Source organism: Gorilla gorilla, chromosome 4 (genome assembly GCF_029281585.2).
Source record: "Gorilla gorilla gorilla isolate KB3781 chromosome 4, NHGRI_mGorGor1-v2.1_pri, whole genome shotgun sequence".
NCBI classification, from domain to species: Eukaryota; Metazoa; Chordata; class Mammalia; order Primates; family Hominidae; genus Gorilla; species Gorilla gorilla.
Window position 1 is genome coordinate 29594847 of NC_073228.2, and position 25256 is coordinate 29620102.

Here is a 25256-nt window from a genome sequence, read left to right on the forward strand (position 1 = left end):
CTCTCTTCTTCCAATTCCTAACAAAATGGAAAAACGTTTGGTTGCTAGGAAAGAGCTCTAAGGGGATTTTGTTGTTGTTTGAGACAAAGTTTGGCTCTATCGCCCAGGATGGAGTGCAATGGTACAATCTCTGCTCTCTGCAACCTCCGCCATAGACAGGAGCCAAGCATAGTGGCATGCACCTGTCTGTAGTTCCAGCCTCTTAGGAGGCTGAGGCAGGAGGATTGCTTGAGGCCAGGAGTTTGAGTCTAGCTTGGGCAATATGTTGAAACCTTGTCTCTTAAAAAAAAAAAAAAAAGAGGCCAGGTGTAGTGGCTCACGCCTGTAATCCCAGCACATTGGGAGGCCGAGGCAGTGGATCATTTGACCCCAGGAGTTCGAGGCCAGCCTGGGCAACATGCAAACTAACGTCTTTTAGGCCGGGCGCGGTGGCTCAACACCTGTAATACCAGCACTTTGGTAGGCCGAGGCGGGCAGATCACGAGGTCAGGAGATCGAGACCATCCTGGCTAAGGTGAAACCCAGTCTCTACTAAAAATAAAAAATTAGCCGGGTGTGGTGGCTGGCACCTGTAGTCCCGGCTACTTGGGAGGCTGAGGCAGGAGAATGGCATGAACCCAGGAGGTGGAGCTTGCAGTGAGCCGAGATCGCGCCACTGCCCTCCAGCCCAGGCAACAGAGCTAGACGCCCTCTCAAATAAAAATAAATAAATAAATAAATAAAATTATGTCTTTAAAAAAAAAATACAGGGCCGGGCGCGGTGGCTCATGCCTGTAATCCCAGCACTTTGGGAGGCCGAAGCGGGCGAATCACGAGGTCAGGAGACGGAGAGCATCCTGGCTAACACGGTGAAACCCCGTCTCTACTAAAAATACAAAAAATTAGCCGGGCATGGCAGCGTGCGTCTGTAGTCCCAGCTGCTGGGGAGGCTGCAGCAGGAGAATGGCGTGAACCCAGGAGGCAGAGCTTGCAGTGAGCCAAGATCCCGCCACTGCACTCCAGCCTGGGCGACAGAGCGAGACTCGGTCTCAAAAAATAATAATTAACAAAAAAAAAAAATACAAAAGTTAGTTGCGCGTGTTGCCATATGCTCGTGGTCCCAGCTACTCGGCAGGCTGAGGTTGGGAGATCACTTGAGCCCAGAAGGTGGAGGTTGCAGTGAGCTGAGAACCCACCATTGTACTCCAGCCTGCATGTCAGTGAGATTCTGTCTCAAAAAAAAGAAAAGAAAAAAAATCTAGGCTATGCTCCCTAGTATGGGAAATCTAGTCTAGTCATTTGGCAGAATCAGGCTTTGCGGGCCCTATTGTCTCTGTCGTAACTACCAACTCTGCTGGTTAAAAGGGAAGTAGCCACAAACAATATCTGAATGATGGATTATGGCTGTGTTCCAGTAAAACTTTATTTGCAAAAACAGGTTGCTGGTTGCAAGGTAGTTTTCCAACCTCTACGTGATTCTCAGACTTTAGGTTGCATCATAATCACCTGGAGGGCTTGTTCAAATGCAGATTGCTGGGCCCCACCCCCAGAATTTTTGATTCAGCCAGTCTGGGGTGGGGCTGATATTTGTATTTCTAACAACTTTCCAGGTGAGGCTGGCTGATGATGGTCTGGAAACCACTTTGAAAACCTCTGAAGCTTTTCTCAACTCCCTTTGTGTACCTAAAACACTTTATCCCTACTGTAGATGTAGTATTTAGCGTGTTATATTAGTTTAGTGATTGGTGTGTGGGTCTCTGGGAGCCTTTCTGAATCACCTCCCTAGCCTAGTGCCTGACAATAGCAATTTGCTCCCCATTCATTGACTGAACTGAAACCAGAGGGTCATGGTCATCATCATTGTTCCAAGCCATAGATAGAAGATGAAGTCACCACCCCCGATCTCAGAGCTCATCAGAGTAGAGCTTGGGCTGGACCCTGCCCTTCTCTGCAGTGAGCAGTTTTCTCTGTGGAGCTCTGTGCAACCTGGAGCCAGCCCTGCCTGGGGTAAGAGGAAAAAGGACTCCTTCCCCCCAGCCCCACAGCCTGTACGCAAACACACCAGGAGACATGACCTGCTCAGAGAAGACCTGGAACCAAGGGAATAAAATGAGAGTGGGTTGGGGGCTTGGTTGTTTGTTATTTTTTTGCTTGTAAGTGGACAGTTTGTGGTGTGGTGTGTGAATTTGGGGTCTTAAATCCAGATAGCTGTCTGCTGTGGACAGCCACTGTTTCTGAATTACAGGGCATTTCAAGTGACCTGTGGTCAGGATGTTTTCTCTCAGATCAGGCAAAATCAATTGGTCCTGATAATAACCAGGGGAGTTGTACTTTCCCTATCTTGAGTAGAAGAAGACACAGCTCCCGGGTCCACCTGCCTCTCCTGACTGCCCACCTCCTGGCTTTTTTTTTTTTTTTTTTTTTTGAGACGGGGTCTTACTCCGTCGCCTAGGCTGGAATGCAGTGGTGCGATCTCAGCTGACTGCAACCTGGGCCTCCCGGGTTCAAGAGATTCTCCTGCTTCAGCCTAGCAAGGAGCTGGGGTTACAGACGTGCACCACCTCGCCCAGCTAATTTTTTTTATTTTTAGTAGAGACGGGGTTTCACCGTGTTAGCCAGGATGCTCTTGATCTCCCGACCTCGTGATCCACCCACCTTGGCCTCCCAAAGTGCTGGGATTACAGGCATGAGCCACCGTGCCCGCCCGGCCTCCTGGCTTTTATCCTGGGGGCACTGCAAGTGGAGCCAGGCATGTGGCCCATGCATCCTTCCCAGCCTCTCTTTCCTGCTGGGCATGAAGGAGGAGGCACTGCCAGGAGCTCCCCACAAACAGGCGCTGCTTACTAATGGGTTGGCTGCAAACTGTAGGCATAACAGTTACCTTCCTCTTCACGACCCCCAGTCCTGACGAGGCTTACACACGAATTTCTTTGATTTGTGAAGTCTTAAGACTATACTGCTGGGCGCGATGGCTCACGCCTGTAATCCCAGCACTTTGGGAGGCTGAGGCGGGCGGATCACGAGGTCAGGAGATCAAGACCATCCTGGCTAACACGGTGAAACCCCGTCTCTACTAAAAACACAAAAAATTAGCCGGACATGGTGGGGGGGCGCCTGTAGCCCCAGCTAGTTGGGAGGCTGAGGCAGGAGAATGGCACGAACCCGGGAGGCAGAACTTGCAGTGAGCCGAAATCACACCACTGCACTCTGCACTCCAGCCTAGGCGACAGAGTGAGACTCTGTCTAAAAAAAAAAAAAAAAAAAAGACTATACTACCTAATCTTCCAAGCCTCGCTCTTTCCACGTTAATAGACAAAACCAGGAAAAAGGACTGCTCCCCCTCCTGCTCTTGACTGGGCTCCATAAGAACTGCCAAAAGGCCAGGCAGCATTTGCTACTCTTCTGGGGTTCACTTCTGAAAGGTGTGACCCTGCAACCTAGAGCACAGGGAAGTTAGGACAGCAAAGGAGCCGGGCTGAGCCGACGCTGGCTTAGAACTCTTTCTGATACTCCCTGTTCCCGCCAGCTCGTTAGCCCAGCCTGCCAATCAGTTTTGCATCAATAAACTTTATGTTCTGAGGTTGGCCAGATGAATGAGAGGAGAGCAGCTAAAGACTGATCTCTGACCTTGGCACGTAAACAGCCTCCAGATTGAACTTGACAGTTAATAAAGGAAAGGCCCTGCAATTCTCTGATGCCTTTTTGCCTTAATTAGATTGAGCATTCAAAGGCTATGGGGAAATCTTCCATTTGAAGAGGAAAACCTCACAAGACAGGAAGTCACTTCACTCATTCATTCATTCAGACTGTCAATCATTCAGTCTACAGTCACTGGCATTTGTCAAATGCCCTATTACCTGTGCTCAGCACTATGCTAACTGCTTTTGAGTCGAGTGGCTGCAAGAATTCCAGAAGTCCATGCCGTGCTCTTCTGGAAGACTGCACAGCCAGGCAGTCAAGAGCACAAGCTTCAGTTTAACATATCTGAGCTCAAATCCTGATTCTGCCATGTGACTTTTGGCAAGTTATTTAAACTCTCTGCCTTTAGTTTCCTCTTGGAGTAAATAATACCAACCTCCACAGGTTGTCATCAAGGCCAAATGAGACCATCTGTGTAAAGTGGGCAGCACAGAGCCTGGTGCTTGGCAGATGCCTGGTGGCCATGAACATGACAGTGCCTGCACCTGGCTGAACTGTCAGGCCGAGAAGCCTCCCTTCCTTCCCTCTCTCCCCTCCCCCATTCCTGGCATGCTGCCAGTCACTGGGGAGCTGATGATGACTCACAATCCCTGCCCTCAGTGATATTATAAATCTATTGTTGGCCGAGCACTGTGGCACAACGCTTGTAATCCCAGCACTTTGGGAGGCTGAGGCAGAAGGATCACTTGAGGCCAGAAGTTTGAGACCAGCCTGGGCAACATACCAAGATCCCGTCTCTACTGAAAATTTAAAAATTAGCCAGGCATGGTGGTGTGCACCTGTAGTCCTAGCTACTTGGGAGTTGGGAGGCTAAGGCAGAAGGATCGTTTGAGCCTCGCAGTTCAGGGTTACGGCCTGGGTGAAAGAGGGAGACCCTGTCCCTTTAAAAATAAAAATAAAAAACTATTGGCCAGGCACTATTGGCTCACGCCTGTAATACCAGGACTTTGGGAGGCTGAGGCAGGTGGATCACTTGAGGCCTGGAGTTCAAGACCAGCCTGGCCAACAGGGTGAAACCCTGTCTGTACTAATAATACAAAAAATTAGCCAGGCGTGGTGGCACATGCCTATAATCCCAGCTACTCAGGAGGCTGAGGCAGGAGAATTGCTTGAACCTGGGAGGCAGAGGTTGCAGTGAGCCGAGATCGCACTGCTGTACTCCAGCATGGACGACAACGGGAGACTCCGTCTCAAACACGCGCACGCACACACGCACACACACACACACACCAAAAAACAGGACGCCGGGCACAGTGGCTCATGCCTGTAATCCCAGCGCTTTGGGAGGCCGAGGTGGGCAGATTATGAGGTCAGGAGTTTGAGACCAGCCTGGCCAATATGGTGAAACCCCGACTCTATTAAAAATACAAAAATTAGCCGGGCATCATGGCACGTGCCAATAGTCCCAGCTACTTAGGAGGCTGAGGCAGAAAAATCGCTTGAACCTGGGAGGTGGGAGGTTGCAGTGAGCGGAGATCGTGCCACTGCACTCCAGCCTGGGCAACAGAGTGAGACTCAGTCTCAAAAAAAAAAAAAAAAAATCCCTGAACCCTTTCATGCTATATTTGCTCGCACATACAGGTTTCTTCAGTGTTAACTGTGTTCATCACATTGATGTGCTGTTTCACTTCATGCTGTGTGATGTGAACTTCGGCCAGAGCAAGGAGAAAGCAGTATATGCTCTGAAAAGGACCCCACACCGTGTTCACCCAAACAGCACCTCGTCATGCATATCAGAGCCTCGGCCTCTGGGCCACCTCCTCACTCCCCCAGGGGTGCTCTGAAGCCTTAAGCAGTCTGCTTTTCTTTTTCTTTTCTTTCTTTCTTTCTTTTTTTTTTTTTTTTTAACAGAGTCTCGCTCTCGTTGCCCAGGCTGGAGTGCAGTGGTGTGATCTTGGCTCACTGCAACCTCTGCCTCCCGGGTTCAAGCGATTCTCCTGCCTCAGCCTCCCGAGTAGCTGGGATTACAAGCATGCGCCACCACGCCTGGCTAATTTTGTAGTTTTAGTAGAGATGGGGTTTCTCCATGTTGGTCAGGCTGGTCTCCAACTCCCGACCTCAGGTGATCCACCTGCCTCAGCCTCCCAAAGTGCTGGGATTACAGGTGTGAGCCACCACACCCACCTCTCTTTTTTTTTCTTTTTTCATTTTCTTTTTTTTTTTTTTTGAGAAGGATTCTCGCTCTGTCACCCAGACTGGAGTGCAGTGGCGAGATCTGGGCTCACTGCAACCTCCACCTCCCAGGTTCAAGCGATTCTCCTGCCTCAGCCCTCTGAGTAGCTGAGACTACAGGTGCCCACCACCACGCCCACCTAATTTTTTGTATTTTTAGTAAAGACGGAGTTTCACCGTGTTAGCCGGGATGGTCTCACTCTCCTAACCTCATGATGTGCCTGCCTCGGCCTCCCAAAGTGCTGGGATTATAGGCGTGAGCCACCATGCCTGGCCAGCAGTCTGCCTTTCACGTGCCTCTTTGTATTTATTGGTTTTTTTGTTTTTGTTTTTTGTTTTTTTTTTTTTTTGGAGACAGAGTCTCACTCTGTCGCTCAGGATGCTGGAGTGCAGTGGCACAATCTTGGCTCACTGCAGTCTCTGCCTCCCGGGTTCAAGCAATTCTCCTGCCTTGGCCTCCTGAGTAGCTGGGACTACAGGCACACGCCACCACACCCTGCTAATTTTTGTATTTTTATTAGATACAGGGTTTCGCCATATTGGTCATGCTGGTCTCGAACTCCTGACCTCAGGTGATCTGCCCACCTCAACCTCCCCAAGTGCTGGGATTACAGGCATGAGCCACCATGCCTGGCCTTCTTGTATTTATTGGTTTTAATCCTCAATTAGAAACCTCTTAGGCAATTGTCTAGTTTTTACCAGCTATCCTTAATTCTTTTTTTTTTTTTAAGTGGAATGAAGTTTATTAAGTAAGTAAAGGAATAAAAGAATGGCTACTCCGCCAGGTGCAGTGGCTCACGCCGGTAATCCCAGCACTTTGGGAGGCCGAGTTGGGTGGATCACAAGGTCAGGAGTTCAAGACAAGCCTGGCCAAGATGGTGAAACCTCGTCTCTACTAAAAATACAAAAATTAGCCAGACGTGGTAGTGGCGCATGCCTGTAATCCCAGCTACATGGGAGGCTGAGGCAGAGAATCGCTTGAACCTGGGAGGCGGAGGTTGCAGTGAGCCGAGATCGCGCTATTGCACTCCAGCCTGGGTGACAAGAGCAAAACTCTGTCTCAAAAAAAAAGGAATGGCTACTCCATAGGCAGAGCAGCCGCTATCCTTAATTCTTAAATAACCCAGGCTCGTGCTATTCAGTATATGCTTCCCATCACTTCCTAAAGGGACCATGAGCGTACCAGAGTTCAGAGTCCTTTGAGATCTCCTAGTTCAATCTCCTCATGTTACAGATGGAGAAACTGAGTCTTGGAGGTGTGGGGACTTAATCTTTCCTCTTGTCTCCCTCCCTAAACCAATAAACAATCTTCACCCAGATCGTCAACACAAACCCACAAATCCCACCAGTTTTTCCCTGCAGGAACCTCCCCATTGCTCTCCTGGCCCTTCTTAGCAGAGAGCCTCATATCCTACGTAGAGGACAGAGGGGAAGTCATCAGACAGGAACGCCCCCCACCAAGTTGCCCATCTGACGTGTGGCCGCCCACACTGGGCAAAGACCACCCTCCAGGCCCTCACTCTGGGCCATCCACCTGCTCCTCCAGGATTCTGCCCTGCACCTCTCACCCCTGGCTGACATAATCACCTTCTCCTCCTCCCTTCCATGAGCATTGCTTTCAACACACACTCATGCTCCCATTCTTCAAAAAATTTCTCAGTTGTATGAAACTTTCTCTTGACCCTGCTAGTCACCCTTCCTTTTTGTAATTAAAATTAAAAAAAAATTTTTTTGAGGCGGAGTCTCACTGTCACCCAGGCTGGAGTGCAGTGGCGCGATCTTGGTTCACTACACGCTCTGCCTCCCGGGTTCACACCATTCTCCTGCCTCAGCCTCCCAAGCAGCTGGGACTACAGGCACCCGCCACCATGCCCAGCTAATTTTTGTATTTTTAGTAGAGACGGGGTTTCACTGTGTTAGGATGGTCTCAATCTCCTGACCTCGTGATCTGCCTGCCTTGGCCTCTCAAACTGCTGGGATTACAGGCGTGAGCCACCGCGCCCGGCCTCTTTTTTTTTTTTTTTTTTTTTTTGAGACAGATTCTCGCTCTGTTGCCGAGGCTGGAGTGCAATGGTGTGATCCTGGCTCGCCGCAACCTCCACCTCCTGGGTTCAAGCTATTCTCCTGCCTCAGCCTCCCGAGTAGCTGGGATTACAGGCGCCTGCCACCACACCTGGCTAATTTTTTTATTTTTATTAGAGACAGGGTTTCACCATGCTGGCCAGGCTGGTCTTGAACTCCCGACCTCAGGCGATCCACCCGCCTCGGCCTCCCAAAGTGCTGGGATTACAGGCGTGAGCCACCGTGCCCGGCAAGCCCGGCTAATTTTTGTATTTTTAGTAGAGATGGGGTTTCACCATGTTGGCCAGGCTGGTCTTGAACTCTTGACCTCAAGTGATCTGCCGGCCTCGACCTTCCAAAGTGCTGGGATGACAGGCGTGAGCCACCGCACCCAACTTAGTTTTTTTTTGGAGACAGGTTCTCAGTCTGTCATCTAGGCTGGAGTGCAATGGCAAGATCTAGCTCACTGCAACCTCCGCCTCCTGTGTTCAAGCTACTCTCCTGCCTCAGCCTCCGGAGTAGCTGGGATTACAGGCAGGCGCCCGCCACCATGCCCAGCTAATTTATTTATTTATTTATTTAAATTTTTTGAGACGGAGTTTTGCTCTTGTTGCCCAGGCTGGAGTGCAATGGCGCAATCTCAGCTCACTGCAACCTCCGCCTCCTGGGTTTCAAGTGATTCTCCTGGCTCAGCCTCCCACGTAGCTGGGATTACAGGCATGCACCACCACACCCGGCTAATTTTTTGTATTTTTAGTAGAGACGGGGTTTCACCATGTCAGCCAGGCTGGTCTTGAACTCCTGACCTCAGGTGATCCACCCGCCTCGGCCTCCCAAAGTGCTGGGATTACAGGAGTGAGCCACTGCACCCGGCTGCACCCAACTTTGTAAGGAAATAATTCAGCTGAAAGAGGAGTTGAAAAAATATTAAAATATTCTTCACCTAGATTTTTCCAATTAGCATTTTGCCATCTGTGCTTTCTCTGTGTATGGGGTATGTGTTTAATTTTTTGTTATTGTTGGAGCACTGGAAAGTTTCAAGTATCTACTCTTTCTGCCCTAAATACTACAATGTGTGTCTCCTACAGTTTCTCTCTTACCACACACCATTATCACACACAACAAATTCAGAGCTGCTATATTATCTAATACAGGCCAGGTGTGGTGGCTCACGCCTGTAATCCCAGCACTTTAGGAGGCTGAGGCTGGAGAATCACTCCCTGAGCCCAGGAAGTTGAGGCTGCAGTGAGCTCCCTGCACTCCATCCTGCATGCCAGAGTGAGACCTTGTCTCAACAAAAAAAGGTATTATCTAATATGGAGTCCATTTTCCAATTTCCCCATTTGCCCCCAAAATGTCCTATATAGCTATTTTTTTAAGTATAAATATTTTTTATTTCAGAGATAGGGTCTTGCTCTGTCACCCAGGCTGGAATGCAGTGGTGCAATTGTAGCTCACCCACAGCCTCAACGTCCTGGGCTCAAGCCATCCTCCTGCCTTGGCCTCCGAGTAGCTGGGACTATACCCAGCTCATAGCTGTTTTTTAATCCAGAGCCTAGGCAGGGATGAGGCCAGGCACTGGTGATCATGCTGTTTTACTCTTCCTTCCCATCCCAATTTGGCTTCCAGATTCCTCCCTCCACCCAGAGGGCTCTGGTCAAAGTCAGGAGCCACTTGCATTACCAGATCTAAAGGATCCTTCTCGCTGGGCGCAGTGGCTCACGCCTGTAATGCCAGCATTTTGGGAGGGCGGATCACCTGAGGTCAGGAGTTAGAGACCAGCCTGGCCAACATGGCGAAACCCCATCTCCACTAAAAATGCAAAAATTAACTGGGCATGGTGGGCGCCTGTAATCCCAGCTATTCAGGAGGCTGAGGTAGGAGAATCACTTGAATCTGGGAGGTGGAGGTTGCAGTGGGCTGAGATGGCACCATTGCACTCCAGCCTGGCCAACAAGAGTGAAACTCCATCTCAAAAAAAAAAAAAAAAAGAAAAAAGAAAGAAAGGATCCTTCTCTGTCTTGTCTTCATTCTCTGTCTTCAGCAGGGACTCAACAAGGGCAGTTTCCTCTGAGTTTCTGGGTCACAGCACATTCCCATTTCCTCCCTAACTCAGAGATTTGTGGCTTCAAACACCAGTTGTGCACTGATGCCACCCACACTTCCAGCATCCAGGGGCGTCCAGCCCTGACCTGTGTCCCCCACTCCAGACTGACATGTTCCACTGCCTTCTCCACACTTCCATGTGTGTGTGCCATGGGTACCTCAATGGGTCTGAACAGAAGTCTTCATGTCTTCCCTTCTTCCCCAGCTCAGGAGCAGAACAGCACGTCCATCACCACCATTTATCCTTGATAACAGCCTTTCCTTTCCCCCTCCAGCCCCTCCACCCACAGGTCCTCTTGGACCCACCTGTCTCCATCCTCACCTCCATCGCTGAAGGCTGGCCCCCCATTCAGAGTCCAGAAGTATCCAGGGCCCTCCATGTGGCTCTCAGCTCTTGCCCCACCTCCACAGTACACTTTCCACAATGCTAATCTCTTCAAAATGTAAATCAGATCTGGTCACTCCCTCCCTTAAAACCCTTTAATAGCTGCTCATTGGAGTGAAAAAAAAAATCTCAGCTCCTTCTGGCTTATAAGGTCCAGGTGGTCCAACCCTGCCTCTATCTCATCTCCAGCCTCCTCCACCATTCTTGCCGGGGACCCTCCGGGGCCTGCCTTTAGCTGCTTGAATGCAGATATTTTCCTGTCTGGGGGCTTTTATACTTCCTTTCACCCTGGCCTGCCATGCTGTCACCCTGGAATATTCCGTGGCTGCCTTCCCTCCACCTTCCTGGCCTCCCAGAGCTCCCCAGCGCTTACTATCCAGATCCTGCTGCCTGGAGCTGGCTGTCCTCTCCATCTGGGGTCGGGGCAGGGGCTCTGACTGGCTCAGCTCAGGACACATGCATGGCCTTCTCCATTCACCTGGACAAGGGCGGGGGTAAGGGATCATCATTTGGTCTAGATTCATTCTCATAATATTCATTATTATTATATGCATATTTTCTTCTGATTTTAAAATTAATTAAAACAATTTCCAGGGCCCCTAACAGTGTCATAGGCCTGATGGAGCAGCGGAACCTGCCTGAGGGTAAAGCTGAAGTTCCTCAGAAACCAGACGGCCTTACAGCCTCTTCACTGCTCTTTGAGATGGAAGAGAAGAAATGCAGATGAGTGCTTTCTGCTACAAATCTCATCTCTCCAAGCTGAAGTTGCCAAGGAACATGCCATCACTGTAACTGCTAAAAACACAACGTATAAAGAAATGCATCTTCTACAAATGAATCTGTGAATACAGAATAGCCTACAGAGGTTGACAATTTGATTCTGTTCTCTGCAAGGCATTAGAATTTCACTATGGGGGCCACTAGGACTGCTCTATTAATTAATTATGTGTATTCTATTGTTTTTTGTTGGTTTTTTTTTTCAGATGGAGTCTCACTTTGTCGCCCAGGCTGGAGTGCAGTGGCTCTATCTCAGCTCACAGCAGCCTCCCAGGTTCAGGCAATTCTCCAGCTTCAGCGTCCTGAATAGCTGAGACTGTAGGCACTCACCACCACACCCAGCTAATTTTTGTGGTTTTTGTTTGTTTGTTTTTGAGAGATGGAGTCTTGCTCTGTCGCCCTGGCTGGAGTGCAGTGGTGCATGATCTCAGTTCACTGCGACCTCTACCCCCCGGGTTCAAGCAATTCTCCTGCCTCAGCTTCCCAAGTAGCTGGGACTGCAGGCGTGCACCACCACACCCAGATAATTTTTGTAATTTTTTTTTTTTTTTTTTTGAGATGGAGTCTCACTCTCACGCCCAGGCTGGAGAGCAGTGGCATGATCTCGGCTCACTGCAAGCTCCGCCTCCCGGGTTCACACCATTCTCCTGCCTCAGCCTCCCAAGTAGCTGGGACTACAGACGCCCACCACCATGCCTGGCTAATTTTTTGTATTTTTAGTAGAGACGGGGTTTCATCGTGTTAGCCAGGATGGTCCCAATCTCCTGACCTCGTGATCCACCTGCCTCAGCCTCCCAAAGTGCTGGGATTACAGGTGTGAGCCACCGCGCCCGGCCAATTTTTGTAATTTTTTAGTAGAGACAGGGTTTTACTGTATGTTGGCCAGGGTGGTCTCCAACTCCTGACCTCAGATGATCTGCTTGCCTTGGCCTCCCAAAGTGCTGGGATTACAGGTGTGAGCCACTGCGCCTGGCCTGTTCTGTCATTTGTTTTGTTTGTTTTTGAGAGGGAGTCTTGCTGTGTTGCCAGGCTGGAGTGCAGTGGTGCAATCTTGGCTCACTGCAACCTCTGCCTCCTGGGTTCAAGCGATTCTCCTGCCTCAGCCTCCTGAGTAGCCAGGATTATAGACGTGTACCACCACACCCAATTAATTTTTTGTATTTTTGGTAGAGATGGGATTTCACCATGTTGGCCAGGCTGGTCTCGAACTGTTGACCTCAAGTGATCTACCCACTTCAGCCTCCCAAAGTGCTGGGATTACAGGCGTGAGCCACTGTGCCTGGCCCTATTCTATTGTTTATACTCAATTTTCAGTCGAGGAAAACAGCATGAGAGAACTTTAACTTGGCCAAGATGGCAGAGAGAACAAATGGTGACCCCAGGGTTTCAACCCCAGCCCCTGCTCTTAGGGGTTGCTTTGGAGAGATTGGATTTGAGGTGCCTGGGGCCCTGCTAAGGGAGAGATATGTCTAGGAGTTATTTAGATAAACTAGTTCAAGGCTCAAGAGAGATCCTTAGCTTGTGACATAGATTTGGGAATTATTCTTGTATTGGTAGCACTTAGAGATTCAAAGTGGATCAGCTCATTCACTCTTGTCATCTTGTGGAGCCTAGAATTGTTTCCACACGTCTAAACCATCCTGATGCAGCCTCCTCTCCATGACAGGCTTGCTCCCTGGCTGGCTCTTTTGTCCTGCTCTTTCCCAGGAATGCGTGGCTTAGAAGGAACACTTAGGGAGCCCCTCCTTTCTGCAGGTTTTGAGGTCCATCTCCAGCCCTGCTGTTTCCTGCTGGATTGGATGGCAAAACTTGTCTTTCCTCCCTTTGGTGCCTGACACTCTCAGGGACATGGCTTGTAGGTGACATTCTAAGCACTTGCCCACCCAATAAATATTTACTGAGCACCTTCATGTGCCAGGCAAATCTAGGTACTGAGGATACAACTGTGAGCAAAATCAACCAGGTCCCCGGACCCAAGGGGCAAGCCCAGAGTCTAGAGGCAGGAGGCAGAAGTGAGCAGGAACAAGGATGCTGCCAAAGAGTCATAAGAAATGCAAAGCCAGGCGCAGTGGCTTATGCCTGTAATCCCAGCACTTTCGGAGGCTGAGGCGGGTGGATCACCTGAGGTCAGGCGTTCAAGACCAGCCTGACCAACATGGTGAAACCCCATCTCTACTAAAAATACAAAAATTAATCGGGCGTGGTGGCAGGTGCCTGTGATCCCGGCTACTTGGGAGGCTGAGGCAGGAGAATCTTGAACCTGGGAGGCGGTTGCAGTGAGTCAAGATTGTGCCATTGCACTCCAGCCTGGGCAACAAAAGTGAAACTCCGTCTTAAGGAAGAAAGGAAGGAAGGAAGGAAGAGAAGGAGGGAGGGAGGGGAGGAAGGAAGGGAAAAGAGGAAGGAAGGAAGGAAAAGAAAGAGAGAGGAGAAAGAAAGAAAGAAAGAGAGAGGGAGAGAGACAATCAAGAAAGAAAGACAAACCCTGGGATGCTGTGGGACCGAGGGGTCGTGGGAGGTCAGGGAAGGACTGTTAGACGGGCAAGGCCTGAGGGTATAGGATTGGCATGTCTAGAAGGTCTGCTTGAAGGTGCCCAGGGGTCGAGGAGAGTGGAGAGGGGCTTAGAAAGGGAGGAGGATCAGAAGGGAGGGGAATGTCCTCCCGGCATACTACAAATGCAAACATTAGCCAAACGTGGTGGCGGGTGCCTGTAATCCCAGCTACTCGGGAGGCTTAGGTAGGAGAATCGCTTGAACCCAGGAGGAGGAGGTTGCAGTGAACCAAGATTGTGCAGTGATCTTCGTCTAAAAAAAAAAAAAGTCAAGAGAGCTGGGCACAGTGGCTTACGGCTCACACCTATTATCCCAGCACTTTGGGAGGCAGAGGCGGGAGGATCACTAGAGCCCAGGACTTTGAGACCAGCCTGAGCAACATGGTGAGACCGCACGCAGTCTCTTGTCTCTTAAAAAAATTAGACAGGCATGGTGGCACACACTTGTAATTCCAGTTACTTGGGAGGCTCAGGCGGGGAGGATTGCTTGAGCCCAGAAGTTCAAAATTAAAATTGCAGTGACCTATGACTGTGCCACTGCACCTCCAGTCTGGGTAACAGAGCCAGACTCTGTCAAAAGAAAGAAAGAAAAGAAAGACAAGAAAAAAAAAGAAAAGAAAGAAGGAGAGAAGGAAGGAAGGAAGGAAGGAAAAAAAAAGGCAAGAGCAGACAGCTCTTTGTGAAGGAGAGGAAAAAGGAGGAAGAAGGAGCAAGAAAGAGGCAGCAGCAGGACTGGCTGGGTTCTTCGCGAGACCCAATGTAAAATGAAAATGCGGGGCCCCTCGTTAAAAATAATTATTAATAATTCTGGGCTGGGTGTGGTGGCTCACACCTGTAATCCCAGCACTTTGGATGGCCGAGGTGGGTGGAATCACGTGAGGTCAGGAGTTCAAGACCAGCCTGGCCAACATGGTGAAACCCCATCTCTACTAAAAATACAAAAATTAGGCTGGGTGTGGTGGCTCACGCCTGTAATCCCAGCACTTTGGGAGGCCAAGACGGGTGGATCATGAGGTCAGGAGTTCGAGACCAGCCTGACCAACATGGTGAAACCCCATCTCTACTAAAAATACAAAAATTAGCCAGGCATGGTGGCGGGCACCTGTAATCCCAGCTATTCTGGAGGCTGAGGCAGGAGAACCACTTGAACCCAGGAGGCAGAGGTTGCAGTGAGCCAAGATTCTGCCACTGCACTCCAGCCTGGGCGACAAAACAAGACCCTGTCTCAAAACAAAAAAAAACAAAAATACAAAAATTAGCCAGGCGTAGTGGTGGGCACCTGTAGTCTCAGCTACTCGGGAGGCTGAGGCAGGAGAATTGCTTGAACCCAGGAGGCAGAGGTTGCAGTGAGCCCAGATCGCACCACTGCGCTCCAGTCTGGGTGACAGAGCAACACTGTGTCTCAAAAAAAAAAAAAAAAGAAAAGAAAAGAAAAAAATGAATTCTTGCCGGGCTAATCCCAGCTACTCGGGAGGCTGAGGCAGGAGAATCGCTTGAACCCAGGCCGCAGAGGTTGCAGTGAGCCGAGATCGTGCTACTGCACTCCAGCCTGGGCAACAGAGTGAGACTGGAGACTCTGTCTCAAAAATCAACCAACCAACCAACCGGAAAAAAAAAAAAAAAAAAAAAAAGGAAAAGAAAGAAGCAAGGAGAAGGAATCTCAAGACAGCAATCGCAGGGCATGAAAGCAAGCGTGGGCCCTTCTGTAACTGAACAGGCCACAGCCTGTGAAGCCTCCACGGAACCCCTTGAACATGAGGGATTAGAATCCCAGCACCCCCTGCCCAGGCGCGGTGGCTCACGCCTGTAATCCCAGCACTTTGGGAGGCCAAGGTGGGTGGATCACGAGGTCAGGAGATCGAGACCATCCTGGCTAACACGGTGAAACCCCTTCTCTACTAAAAATTCAAAAAATTAGCCGGGCGTGGTAGCTGTAGTTCCAGCTACTGGTTGGGGGTTGGGAGGCTGAGGCAGGAGAATGGCGTGAACCCGGGAGGCGGAGCTTGCAGTAAACCGAGATCGCGCCATTGCACTCCAGTCTGGGCGACAGAGCAAGACTCCCATCTCAAAAAAAAAAAAAAAAAAAAATCCCAGCTCCCCCTTCACCCCAGGAGGACCTGGCCCATAGGGTAAAGATGGGGGATTTCAGTTTTCTATTTTGATGAAAATGTTGCAATTTGGACAGTGTTGCAACACAAACACAAATTATGTAGCCGATTGCATGGACTGTTGATAATTGTTTTACTAAAACTTCTGATAGCTGCAGGGTTTTCTTCTCCTGGGGAGGTTTGGGGTGAGGGTGCCTTCTCCTCCAGCCCGCAGCAGGGTTAACATCTGAGCAGGTGTAACATTTTCCTGGACTGGCATCATTGGTTGGAGCCAAAAATGTCTAAACCCGTATATTATGTCAGATATCATTTATATCAAACTACCTCTCCCTAATCTAAGGCTAATTACCTCACGATTAACACTGGTCGTCTGACCTTGGTAAACCATTTACCCCCCCTGAACTTCGGATTTCCTCATCTGTAAAATGGAGATAATTACGCTTATATTCACAGAGGCAATGTGAGGATTAAATATATGAAAAGCTATTTAAAGAGTCTTAAGGTCTGGACAAACGCCAGCTCGTGTTAGTGCCAACCTGCTCAGCAGTTGCTTCGTGGGTGCGATGGGGCATCTCGGAACGGGACGGCTTGACAGAAACCTCCCTTGGTGCCATCCAATCTCTGGGCTCAGTTGTATTCTGAACAATCAACTTCTGATCTAAATTCAGTTTCTCAAGTAGCTTCCCTTCCTGGGGAGATCCCCTCAGCTTGTCAGTTATGTTTCAGATTACAGATCAATAATCTTGCTTTAGGAGCACGATTAGTGGGGTGGGGAAAAATAAAGAAAAGCAAAATAATCTTGCTGTATAATCCAGACCCTTGTGAGCGGGGCTGACCTCACAGCTTTAACAGTTCCTAAATGAACCGAGAAGAATCCAGACCCTGCACACGAGGGTTGATTGGAAGCTGGCAATCATTTTCACTCATTTCTCAGTACCTAATGCGCTTGGGTAGTACTCATTAAAATGTGCTAGGGCTGGGTGTGGTGGCTCAGGCCTGTAATCCAAGCACTTTGGGAGGCCAAGGCAGGAGGATCACATGAGGCCAGGGGTTTGAGACCAGCATGGCCAGCATGGCCAAACCCTGTCTCTACAAAAAATACAAAAAAATTAGCCACGTGTGGTAGCGCATGCCTGTAATCCCAGCTACTAGGGAGGCTGAGGCATGAGAATTGCTTGAACCCAGGAGGTTGAGGCTGCAGTGAGCCGAGATTGCACCACTGCACTCCAGCCTGGGTGACAGAGCGAGACTCTTGTCTGAAAAAAAAAAAAAAAATGTGCTTGAGGCAGATACATTCATTACGAGAGTGAGCAATGGTACCAAGCTTAAGATTGATGATGCAGCGTTCCCCACACTGGGTGGGTGGAGAATCCACCATGAGCCTCAGGCCTTTGCACTGGCTGTTCCTCCCACAGAGAAGATGTTCCATGAGAGACGTGACCTTCTCCAGGAGGCCTTCCTTGTCCCCACTCCCAACCTCAGAGTGTGCCTTTTCCCTGATCCCTGCCACCTCTCTATTTTCCCTAGCTTGCTTGGTTCTTCCTGGCACACGCCCACGTGTTAGAGGATTTATGGGTTTATTGTTGGAATCTCCTCGTCCAAATTTGACAGCTCCAGGAAAGGTGTGACTGATGCGTTCACTCCTGTTTCCAGACCTAGTGCTCCAAGTCTTTGGCCCCAAAGGCATCCAGCTGGAACTTCAGATATTGTTTTGTTTTCATTGTATTTATCTTTGAAATACATTTTTATTTTTATTTATTTATTTTTAAATAGAGATGGGGCCTCACTATGTTGCCCAGGCTTGCCTCAAACTCCTCAAAGGGTTTAAGCCATCCTGGGTTCAAGTGATCCTCACACCTTGGCCCCCCAAAGTGTTAGGATTACACGGGTTAGCCACTGCACATGGCCCAAAAATACTTTCAATTCATGGCAACCAGTACTTATTTTACCTTTATAGCAGTGATTTAAAAAAAATCCCTTAAAAATAAATTTAAGGCCGGGCACAGTGGCTCACGCTTGTAATCCCAGCACTTTGGGAGGCTGAGGTGGGCAGATCACGAGATCAAGAGATTGAGACCATCCTGGCCAACATGGTGAAACCCCGTCTCTACTAAAAATACAAAAAATTAGCCAGGCGTGGTGGCACGCACCTGTAGTCCCAGCTACTCAGGAGGCTGAGGCAGGAGAATCACTTGAACTGGGAGGCGGAGGTTGCAGTGAGCTCAGATCGTGCTACTGCACTCCAGCCTGGGTGACAGAGAAAGACTCCATCTCAAAACATAATAATAAAAACAAATAAATAAACACATTTAAGTAAAAATATAAATTTTTTTAAAAATTTTTTGTTTTTTGAGATAGAGTCTCACTCTGTCTGTCACTCAGGCTGGAGTGCAGTGGCACAATCTCACTGCAACCTCCGCCTCCTGGGTTCAAGCGATTCTCCTGCCTCAGCCTCCTGAGTAGCTGGGACTACAGGCAAGCACCACCCCCCTAGCTGATTTTTGTATTTTTTTTTTCTTTAGTAGAGATGGGGTTTCACTATGTTGGCCAGGCTGGTCTGGGCTCAGGTGATATGCCTGCTTTGGCCTCCAAAGTGCTGGGATTACAGGTGTGAGCCACTGCGCCTGGCCAAAAATATACATAATGTAAAAAGATTCAATAATGGTCTACTCAGATATCAATATTTGGGAAGATGAAATAAACCAGCTGAAGTCTAGGAAATCATGCTCTTACGGATGCCTTTTTGGGGATTCTGCCTGCCATTGTGGGAACTGCCTGCCTAGACACACACACATGCACATGCTGTACACCCATTTTACAGAGACATCAAACTTCAGGAGCTTGGTTACAGCTGCCTCCCACAAGTGCACTAAGGAGCAGAGAGCTGGTCCTTAAAGAGGCTGCAGGAGTGAGGGCAACCACACACCTCCCAGGGTGGGGTCCAGGAGGCGCCCTGTGCCCTTCTACTGTTGTTTTTTGTTTAAGCCACCTTGAGCTGTTGATATTTGCAACCTTGTATGATTTTTTTTTAAGTTGAATACAAACTGTGTATCCAGGGTGTCTGTGCAGTGGTGGGGGGCAGCGGGCAGGGTAGGAAGAAGCTATTCAGGCATTCAGTCCCCACTTACTGGGCACTGACCATGGGCTGCGGGCTTTGGTAGTCTGCTGTGTTTAGAATACAATGGTCCCCCAAGAAACTCATTTATTTATTTATTTATTTATTTATTTATTTATTTATTTATGTATTTGAGATGGAGTCTCACTCTTGTCACTCAGGCTGGAATGCAATGGCTTGATCTCGGCTCACTGTAACCTCCACCTTCCAGGTTGAAGCTATTCTCCTGCCTCAGTCTCCCGAGTAGCTGGCATTACAGATGCACACCACTACGCCCAGCTAATTTTTGTATTTTCGGTAGAGACGGGGTTTCACCATGTTGTCCAGGCTGGTCTTGAACTCCTGACCTCAGGTGATCTGCCTGCTTTGGACCCCCAAAGTACTGGGATTACAGGCGTGACCCACCGTGCCTGGCCTTTTTTATTTTTTATTTTTTGAGGCAGAGTTTTGCTCTTGTCACTCAGGCTGGAGTGCAATGGCAGGATCTCAGCTCATTGCAACCTCCGCCTCCCGGGTTCAAGTGATTCTCTTGCCCCAGCTTCCCAAGTAGCTGGGATTACAGGCACTCACCACCATGCCTGGCTAATTTTCAGTAGAGACAGGCTTTCACCATGTTGGCCAGGCTGGTCTTGAATTCCTGACCTCAAGGGATCCACCCGTCTTGGCCTCCAAAGGGATTACAGGCATGAGCCACTGCACCCTGTCAGAAACTCATAATTTAATGAGCTCGATTGAATGTCGGCCTTAATCGCCCACAAAATATTGAGGGGTAATGAGAAGCAAGGCTGAAGAGGGTGACGGGGGCTTGTCAGTAGCAGGGCTCTTCAGGGCCCTCGCCACTCTGCTCACCCTTAGAGGGTTTCTCAAGCGTGCCACTGCTGATAAATGTTCCTCCCTCCCTCCCTTCTTTCCTTCTTTTTTTTCTTTCCTTCTTCCCTTTCTCTCTTTTTTTTTTTTGAAGGAGTCTCACTCTGTCACCCAGGCTGAAGTGCAGTGGTGTGATCTCGGCTCACTGAAACCTCAGCCTCCTGGGTTCAAGCGATTCTCCTGCCTCGGCTCCCCCGGTAGCTGGGATTACAGGCATGGGTCACCACACCCGGCTACTTTTCTTTTTCTTTCTTACCTTTCCTTCGTTCTCTCTCCCTCTCTCCTTCCTTCTTTCCTTTCTATCTCTCTCTCTTTTCTTTTCTTTTTTGAGACAGAGTCTTGCTGTGTCGCCCAGCAGTGGTGTGATCAGAGCTCACTGAAGCCTTGAACTTCTGGGTTCAAGTGATCCTCTCACCTCAGCCACCTGAGTAGCTAGGACTACACGCAGGCACCGCCACGCCTGGCTAATTTTTTATTTTTTTAATATGAACAGGATGCTGCTATGTTACCCAGGCTGGTCTTGAACTCCTGGACTCAAGCGATCCTCCCATCTTGGCCTCCCAAAGTGCTGGGATTACAGGTGTGAGCCACCACCCCTGGCTATAACACTAAATTTTAATGGCAAAATCCAAATTCAGAGAATGGAAGTAGAGAATGAATGAATGAAGGCAGTGTGAGGCTCATCTGTGGGTAAAGATGCCAAGCTTGAGGCTGGAGTCAAGGCTACGATGTCTCAGGGTACCCAGTGGGGTATTAAATCGGACTGTGGTGATTTGTCCTGAAACCTGGTCATGGAGTGTGTTTCTCTGGCTACAGGGACAATGTCCAACCTTGAGCCAAGACACTTATTTAAATAAAATGAGGCAGTCATCATGCAATGTTTCAGTGTTTTCACCTGGGAAATTCACCATGAGCACTTCTTCTACCTCTTAACCAGGGTTCCCAAATCACAACCTGTAGACCAAAGTAGGAAGCACACACAAATCTGCAACGCATCAACGCAGCCAGGCCCTGAAAATAGCAGCTGCAGCCACAAACCAAAGAACAGGCCTTTGTGAACAGACTGAAAGAAACTGCTTGTCCTGAGCTCATCTTTTAAGCCACAGAGAGAACTCCTTACTCCTACTAAAGTATGTCTTTAAGCAAAGATAGGAATCAATTACATCCAAGTAGGATGTCTTAGCACGTTAGAGTTTTCCCTTTCTCACTGTTTCCAAGTCCTAATTTTCCAACCAGAGCCCAAGAGAATATGAACTTATATGAAAAGAGGTGGCCGACCCATTGTACATAGATTTGATAGCATTAACAGAGGCCAGGCTCTGCATGAATCCTGCAAGACCAGGAGAAGAATCCCTTTCACAGCGCAAAACCCACTTTCAGGGTGATCGCTGCCTTCAGGAACATGGTTTCACTCCAATAGCTCCAGTGCATCTGTCTCAAACTGCCTCTCATTTTTCAAACAACATTGAATTTATCTCTCACCCTAATTAACATGACTTAGGAAGGTAAATCAGTTTCAGAAACACTTCTGTTAGATTCACACTGAAACCACACAACTTCCTGAGCAGCTTCACACCTGGAGCCACCTTCCAGCCCCACATAGCACCTTTCTTTTTTTTTTTTTTTTTTTGAGATGGAGTCTTGCGCTGTCACCCAGGCTGGTGTGCAATCTCTGCTCACTGCAACCTCCGCCTCCTGGGTTCAAGCAATTCTCCTGCCTCAGCCTCCCCAGTAGCTGGGATTACAGGCTCCCGCCACCATGCCTGGCTAAATTTTTTTTATTTTTTATTTTTAGTAGAGATGGGTTCTGCCATGTTGGCCAGGCTGGTCTCAAACTCCTGACCTCAGGTGATCCGCCAGCCACGGCCTCCCAAAGTGCTGGGATTACAAGCGTGAACCACCACGTCCGACCCACCATTCTTGCATTAAGCATATTAAGAGATACCATTCAGAGCCAGACTGATAGTTGAGACAGTATTTATTTTTTAAGTGGCACTGAGGTCATATACTTTAATCCCTCCCAACAAATGTAACAGTCCTCTGCCCATCATTAGCGATTCTGAGGATGAAACGTTATGCAAAGTCCCTTGCAGAGTCAAATTTGGCCTGAGAGATAAAAAGTCGAGCTTAGCAGATGGCAGGGAATAAAAGGGAGCAGGGGCAGGAGAAGGCTCATCTTTTTAATCTTAAGCCCAAAGCCCAAACCAGGTGCCAGAAAGATAAAATAAAAACTGTGCCTATAGTTTTGAAATGCTTTAGGGATGCTGAAGGACAGTCTTTAGAGAATCATTTAAATTAATGTATCTATTCTTCATTTCAAAAGATAAATGAAATACCATCCCAGTGATTCAGTTTTTTCCAGTTTTAAGTAAATACAATAATGGAAAAGATGGGAGCTCTCTTCCTCCCTTCATTCTTTGCTCCCACCTCTGAAAACCCATTAAGTGGGGCCAGTCGCAGTGGCTCATCCCAGCACTTTGGGAGGCCAAGGTGGGAGGATTGCTTGAGCTCAGGAGTTCAAGACCAGCCTGGGACACATGATGAAACCCTGTCTCTACAAAAAATACAAAAATTAGGCTTAGTGGCACATGCCTGTAGTCCCATCTACTTGGGAGGCTGGGGTGGGAGAATCACCTGAGCCTGGGAGGTCGAGGCTGCAGTGAGCAGTGATCGTGCTGCTGCACTCCAGCCTGGGTGAGCCTGTCTCAAAAACAACAACAAATAACCCCACAAGAAACTCAAATACCCATGGGTCCATATTGAGACAAGTAAATCAGATATGAGAAAGCTTTTCTGTACAAAATACCAACCAATCAGTGTAGAAGGAATGGAAGGATCAGAAACCACTATTTGGCAACTATCATAGTTATTCAGCCAAAAAACAGCAATAGATACTGAAACTAGGGGGTAGAAGTTTGATGAGGAACAGGATATTTAGTCTCAAAGCACTTCCCTACAAAATACTTATTAACTTTACAGTGGCAGAACCCAGCAGACAACACAACTAAGTGACATCACCAATAATGGGAAAATTCATAATCATGTGTCGCCTGATACGATCCTATGGGAGGAACACAGCATTACCTCTGAATATTCCTGCCCAAAATGCAGAGCCTGAACCAAATCATGAAGAAACACCAACAAACCCAATTCGAGTTTACACAATAGCCTCTTACCTTAAAATGCAAAGGTGCAAAAGCAAGCCTAAACTGTAGACTGAAGGAGACTGAGACACAACTAATAAATTCAATGCAATTATTTATTTTTTACACTTTTTTTGTTTTTTATTTTGAGACAGAGTCTCACTGTTGCCCAGGCTGGAGTGCAATGGCGCGATCTCGGCTCACCGCAACCTCTGCCTCCCAGGTTCAAATGATTCTCTAGAGTCACCCTCCCAAATAGCTGGGATTACAGGTGCCCACCACCATGCCCAGCTAATTTTTGTATTTTTTTTTTTTTGAGACGGAGTTTCACTCTTGTTGCCCAGGCTGGAGTGCAATGGTGCCATCTCGGCTCACTGCAACCTCTGCCTCCCAGATTCAAGTGATTCTCCTGCCTCAGCCTTCCAAGTGGATGGGGTTACAGGCATGCGCCATCACACCTGGCTATTTTGTATTTTTAGTAGAGACGGGGTTTCTCCATGTTGGTCAGGCTGGTCTCGAACTCCCGACCTCAGGTGATCCACCTGCCTCAGTCTCTCAAAGTGCTGGGATTACAGGCGTGAGCCACTGTGCCAGGTCTGTATTGTTAGCAGTGATGGGGTTTCATTAAGTTGGCCAGGTTGGTCTCGAACTCCTGACCTCAAATGATCCGCTCACCTTGGCCTCCCAAAGTGCTGGGATTACAGGCGTGAGCCACCGCACCCGGCCTATTTTTAACATTTTTTAAAAAGTCAGGGTCTTGGCCGGGCGTGGTGGCTCACGCCTGTAATCCCAGCACTTTGGGAGGCCGAGGCGGGCAGATCACCTGAGGTCGGGAGTTCAAGATCAGCTTGACCAACATGGAGAAACCCTGTCTCTACTAAAAATACAAAAAATTAGCTGGGAATGGTGGTGCATGCCTGTAACTCCAGCTACTTGGGAGGCTGAGGCAGGAGAATCACTTAAACTTGGGAGGCGGAGGTTGCGGTGAGCCGAAATCGTGCCATTGTACTCCAGCCTGGGCAACAAGAGCGAAACTCCGTCTCAAAAAAAAAAAAAAAAAAAAAAAAAAAGTCAGGGTCTTGCTACATTACCCAGCCTGGTCTTGAACTCCTGGCCTCAAGTCATCCTCCTGCCTTGGGCTCCCAAAATGCTAGGATTACAGGAGCCACTGTGCCCAGCCAACATAATCATGTTTTTGTGTGACAAAGCTATTATTGGGACTACTGGGTAAACATGAATGGTTAGTGGCTGGCATTAATGTTTCCATGTATTCCTACTTGTGATGGATATATTTGGTGATGTTGGGACATCAGAAAAAAATGGACTATTCTTGCAGTATTCCTATATAAATTTATTATTCCAAAATTTAGAAAAACATCAACAAGGTGAAAGCTAGGCATCTTTGTTTCTGAGATGCAGTTTCGCTCTTGTTACCCAGGCTGGAGTGCAATGGCACCATCTCGGCTCACTGCAACCTCTGCCTCCCAGGTTCAAGCAATTCTCCTACCTCAGCCTCCTGAGTAGCTGGGATTACAGGCGCCCACAACCATGCCGGGCTGATTTTTTATTTTTTAGTGGAGACGGGGTTTCACTATGTTAGCCAGGCTGGACTGGAACTCCTGACCTCAAGTGATCTGCCCACCTCGGCCTCCCAAAGTGCTGGGATTATAGGCATGAGCCGCCACGCCTGGTTGAAAAGTTCTTACTTTCTAAAATTAAGGATATAGCCTATAATTGCATGGATAAAGAGAGAAATATGTAAAAATAATTGAAAAAATGCAGAACATAAAAAAAAAAGGATCTAACAATTAGCTAGGCATGATGGTGCCCACCTGCAGCCCTAGCTACTCAGGAGGCTGAGGCGGAGGGATGGCTTGAGCCAGAAGTTCGAGGTGATAATGAGCTATCATTGCACCACTGAACTCCAGCCTGGGCAACAAAGTGAGAGCCCTGTCTCCTTAAAAAAAAAAAAAAAAAGTCATCTAACACTGATAATGATCACATTCAGAAGTGAAGTGATGATGTGGTTAAAATTAAGAAGTTCTCTCAATTCCTTTTGTGTCAAACACTTAAGGGTGCATTAAAAAAAGATAATTTTGCAAAAAGTGAAAATTCTTTTCTTTTTTTTTTTTGAGACGGAGTCTTCCTCTGTTGCCCAGGCTGGAATGCAGTGACATGATCTTGGCTCACTGCAACCTCCGCCTCCCAGGTTCAAACGATTCTCCTGCCTCAGCCTCCCGAGTAGCTGGGACTACAAGGGACTACAGGCGTGTGCCACCATGCCCAGCTAAT

At 48.5% G+C, this 25256-nt stretch overlaps 1 protein-coding gene across 9 annotated transcripts in view; it reads right to left on the bottom strand.

Moving 5' to 3' along the window:
* TLK2 (tousled like kinase 2) overlaps positions 1-4193 on the bottom strand; it is a 142701-nt gene extending 138508 nt beyond the window's left edge. For 5 of the 9 annotated variants that reach the window (XM_055386926.2, XM_063706207.1, XM_063706210.1 and 2 more), the window contains exon 1: positions 4055-4190. In XM_055386926.2, the coding sequence (XP_055242901.1) occupies positions 4055-4070 (16 nt within the window). In that variant the 5' untranslated portion in view covers positions 4071-4190. Of the gene's footprint in view, positions 1-4054 lie in introns of all 9 variants that reach the window. The other 4 variants (XM_055386925.2, XM_063706213.1, XM_055386952.2 and 1 more) reach the window with 4 other exon arrangements.
* Between the last annotated feature and the right edge of the window lie 21063 nt (positions 4194-25256).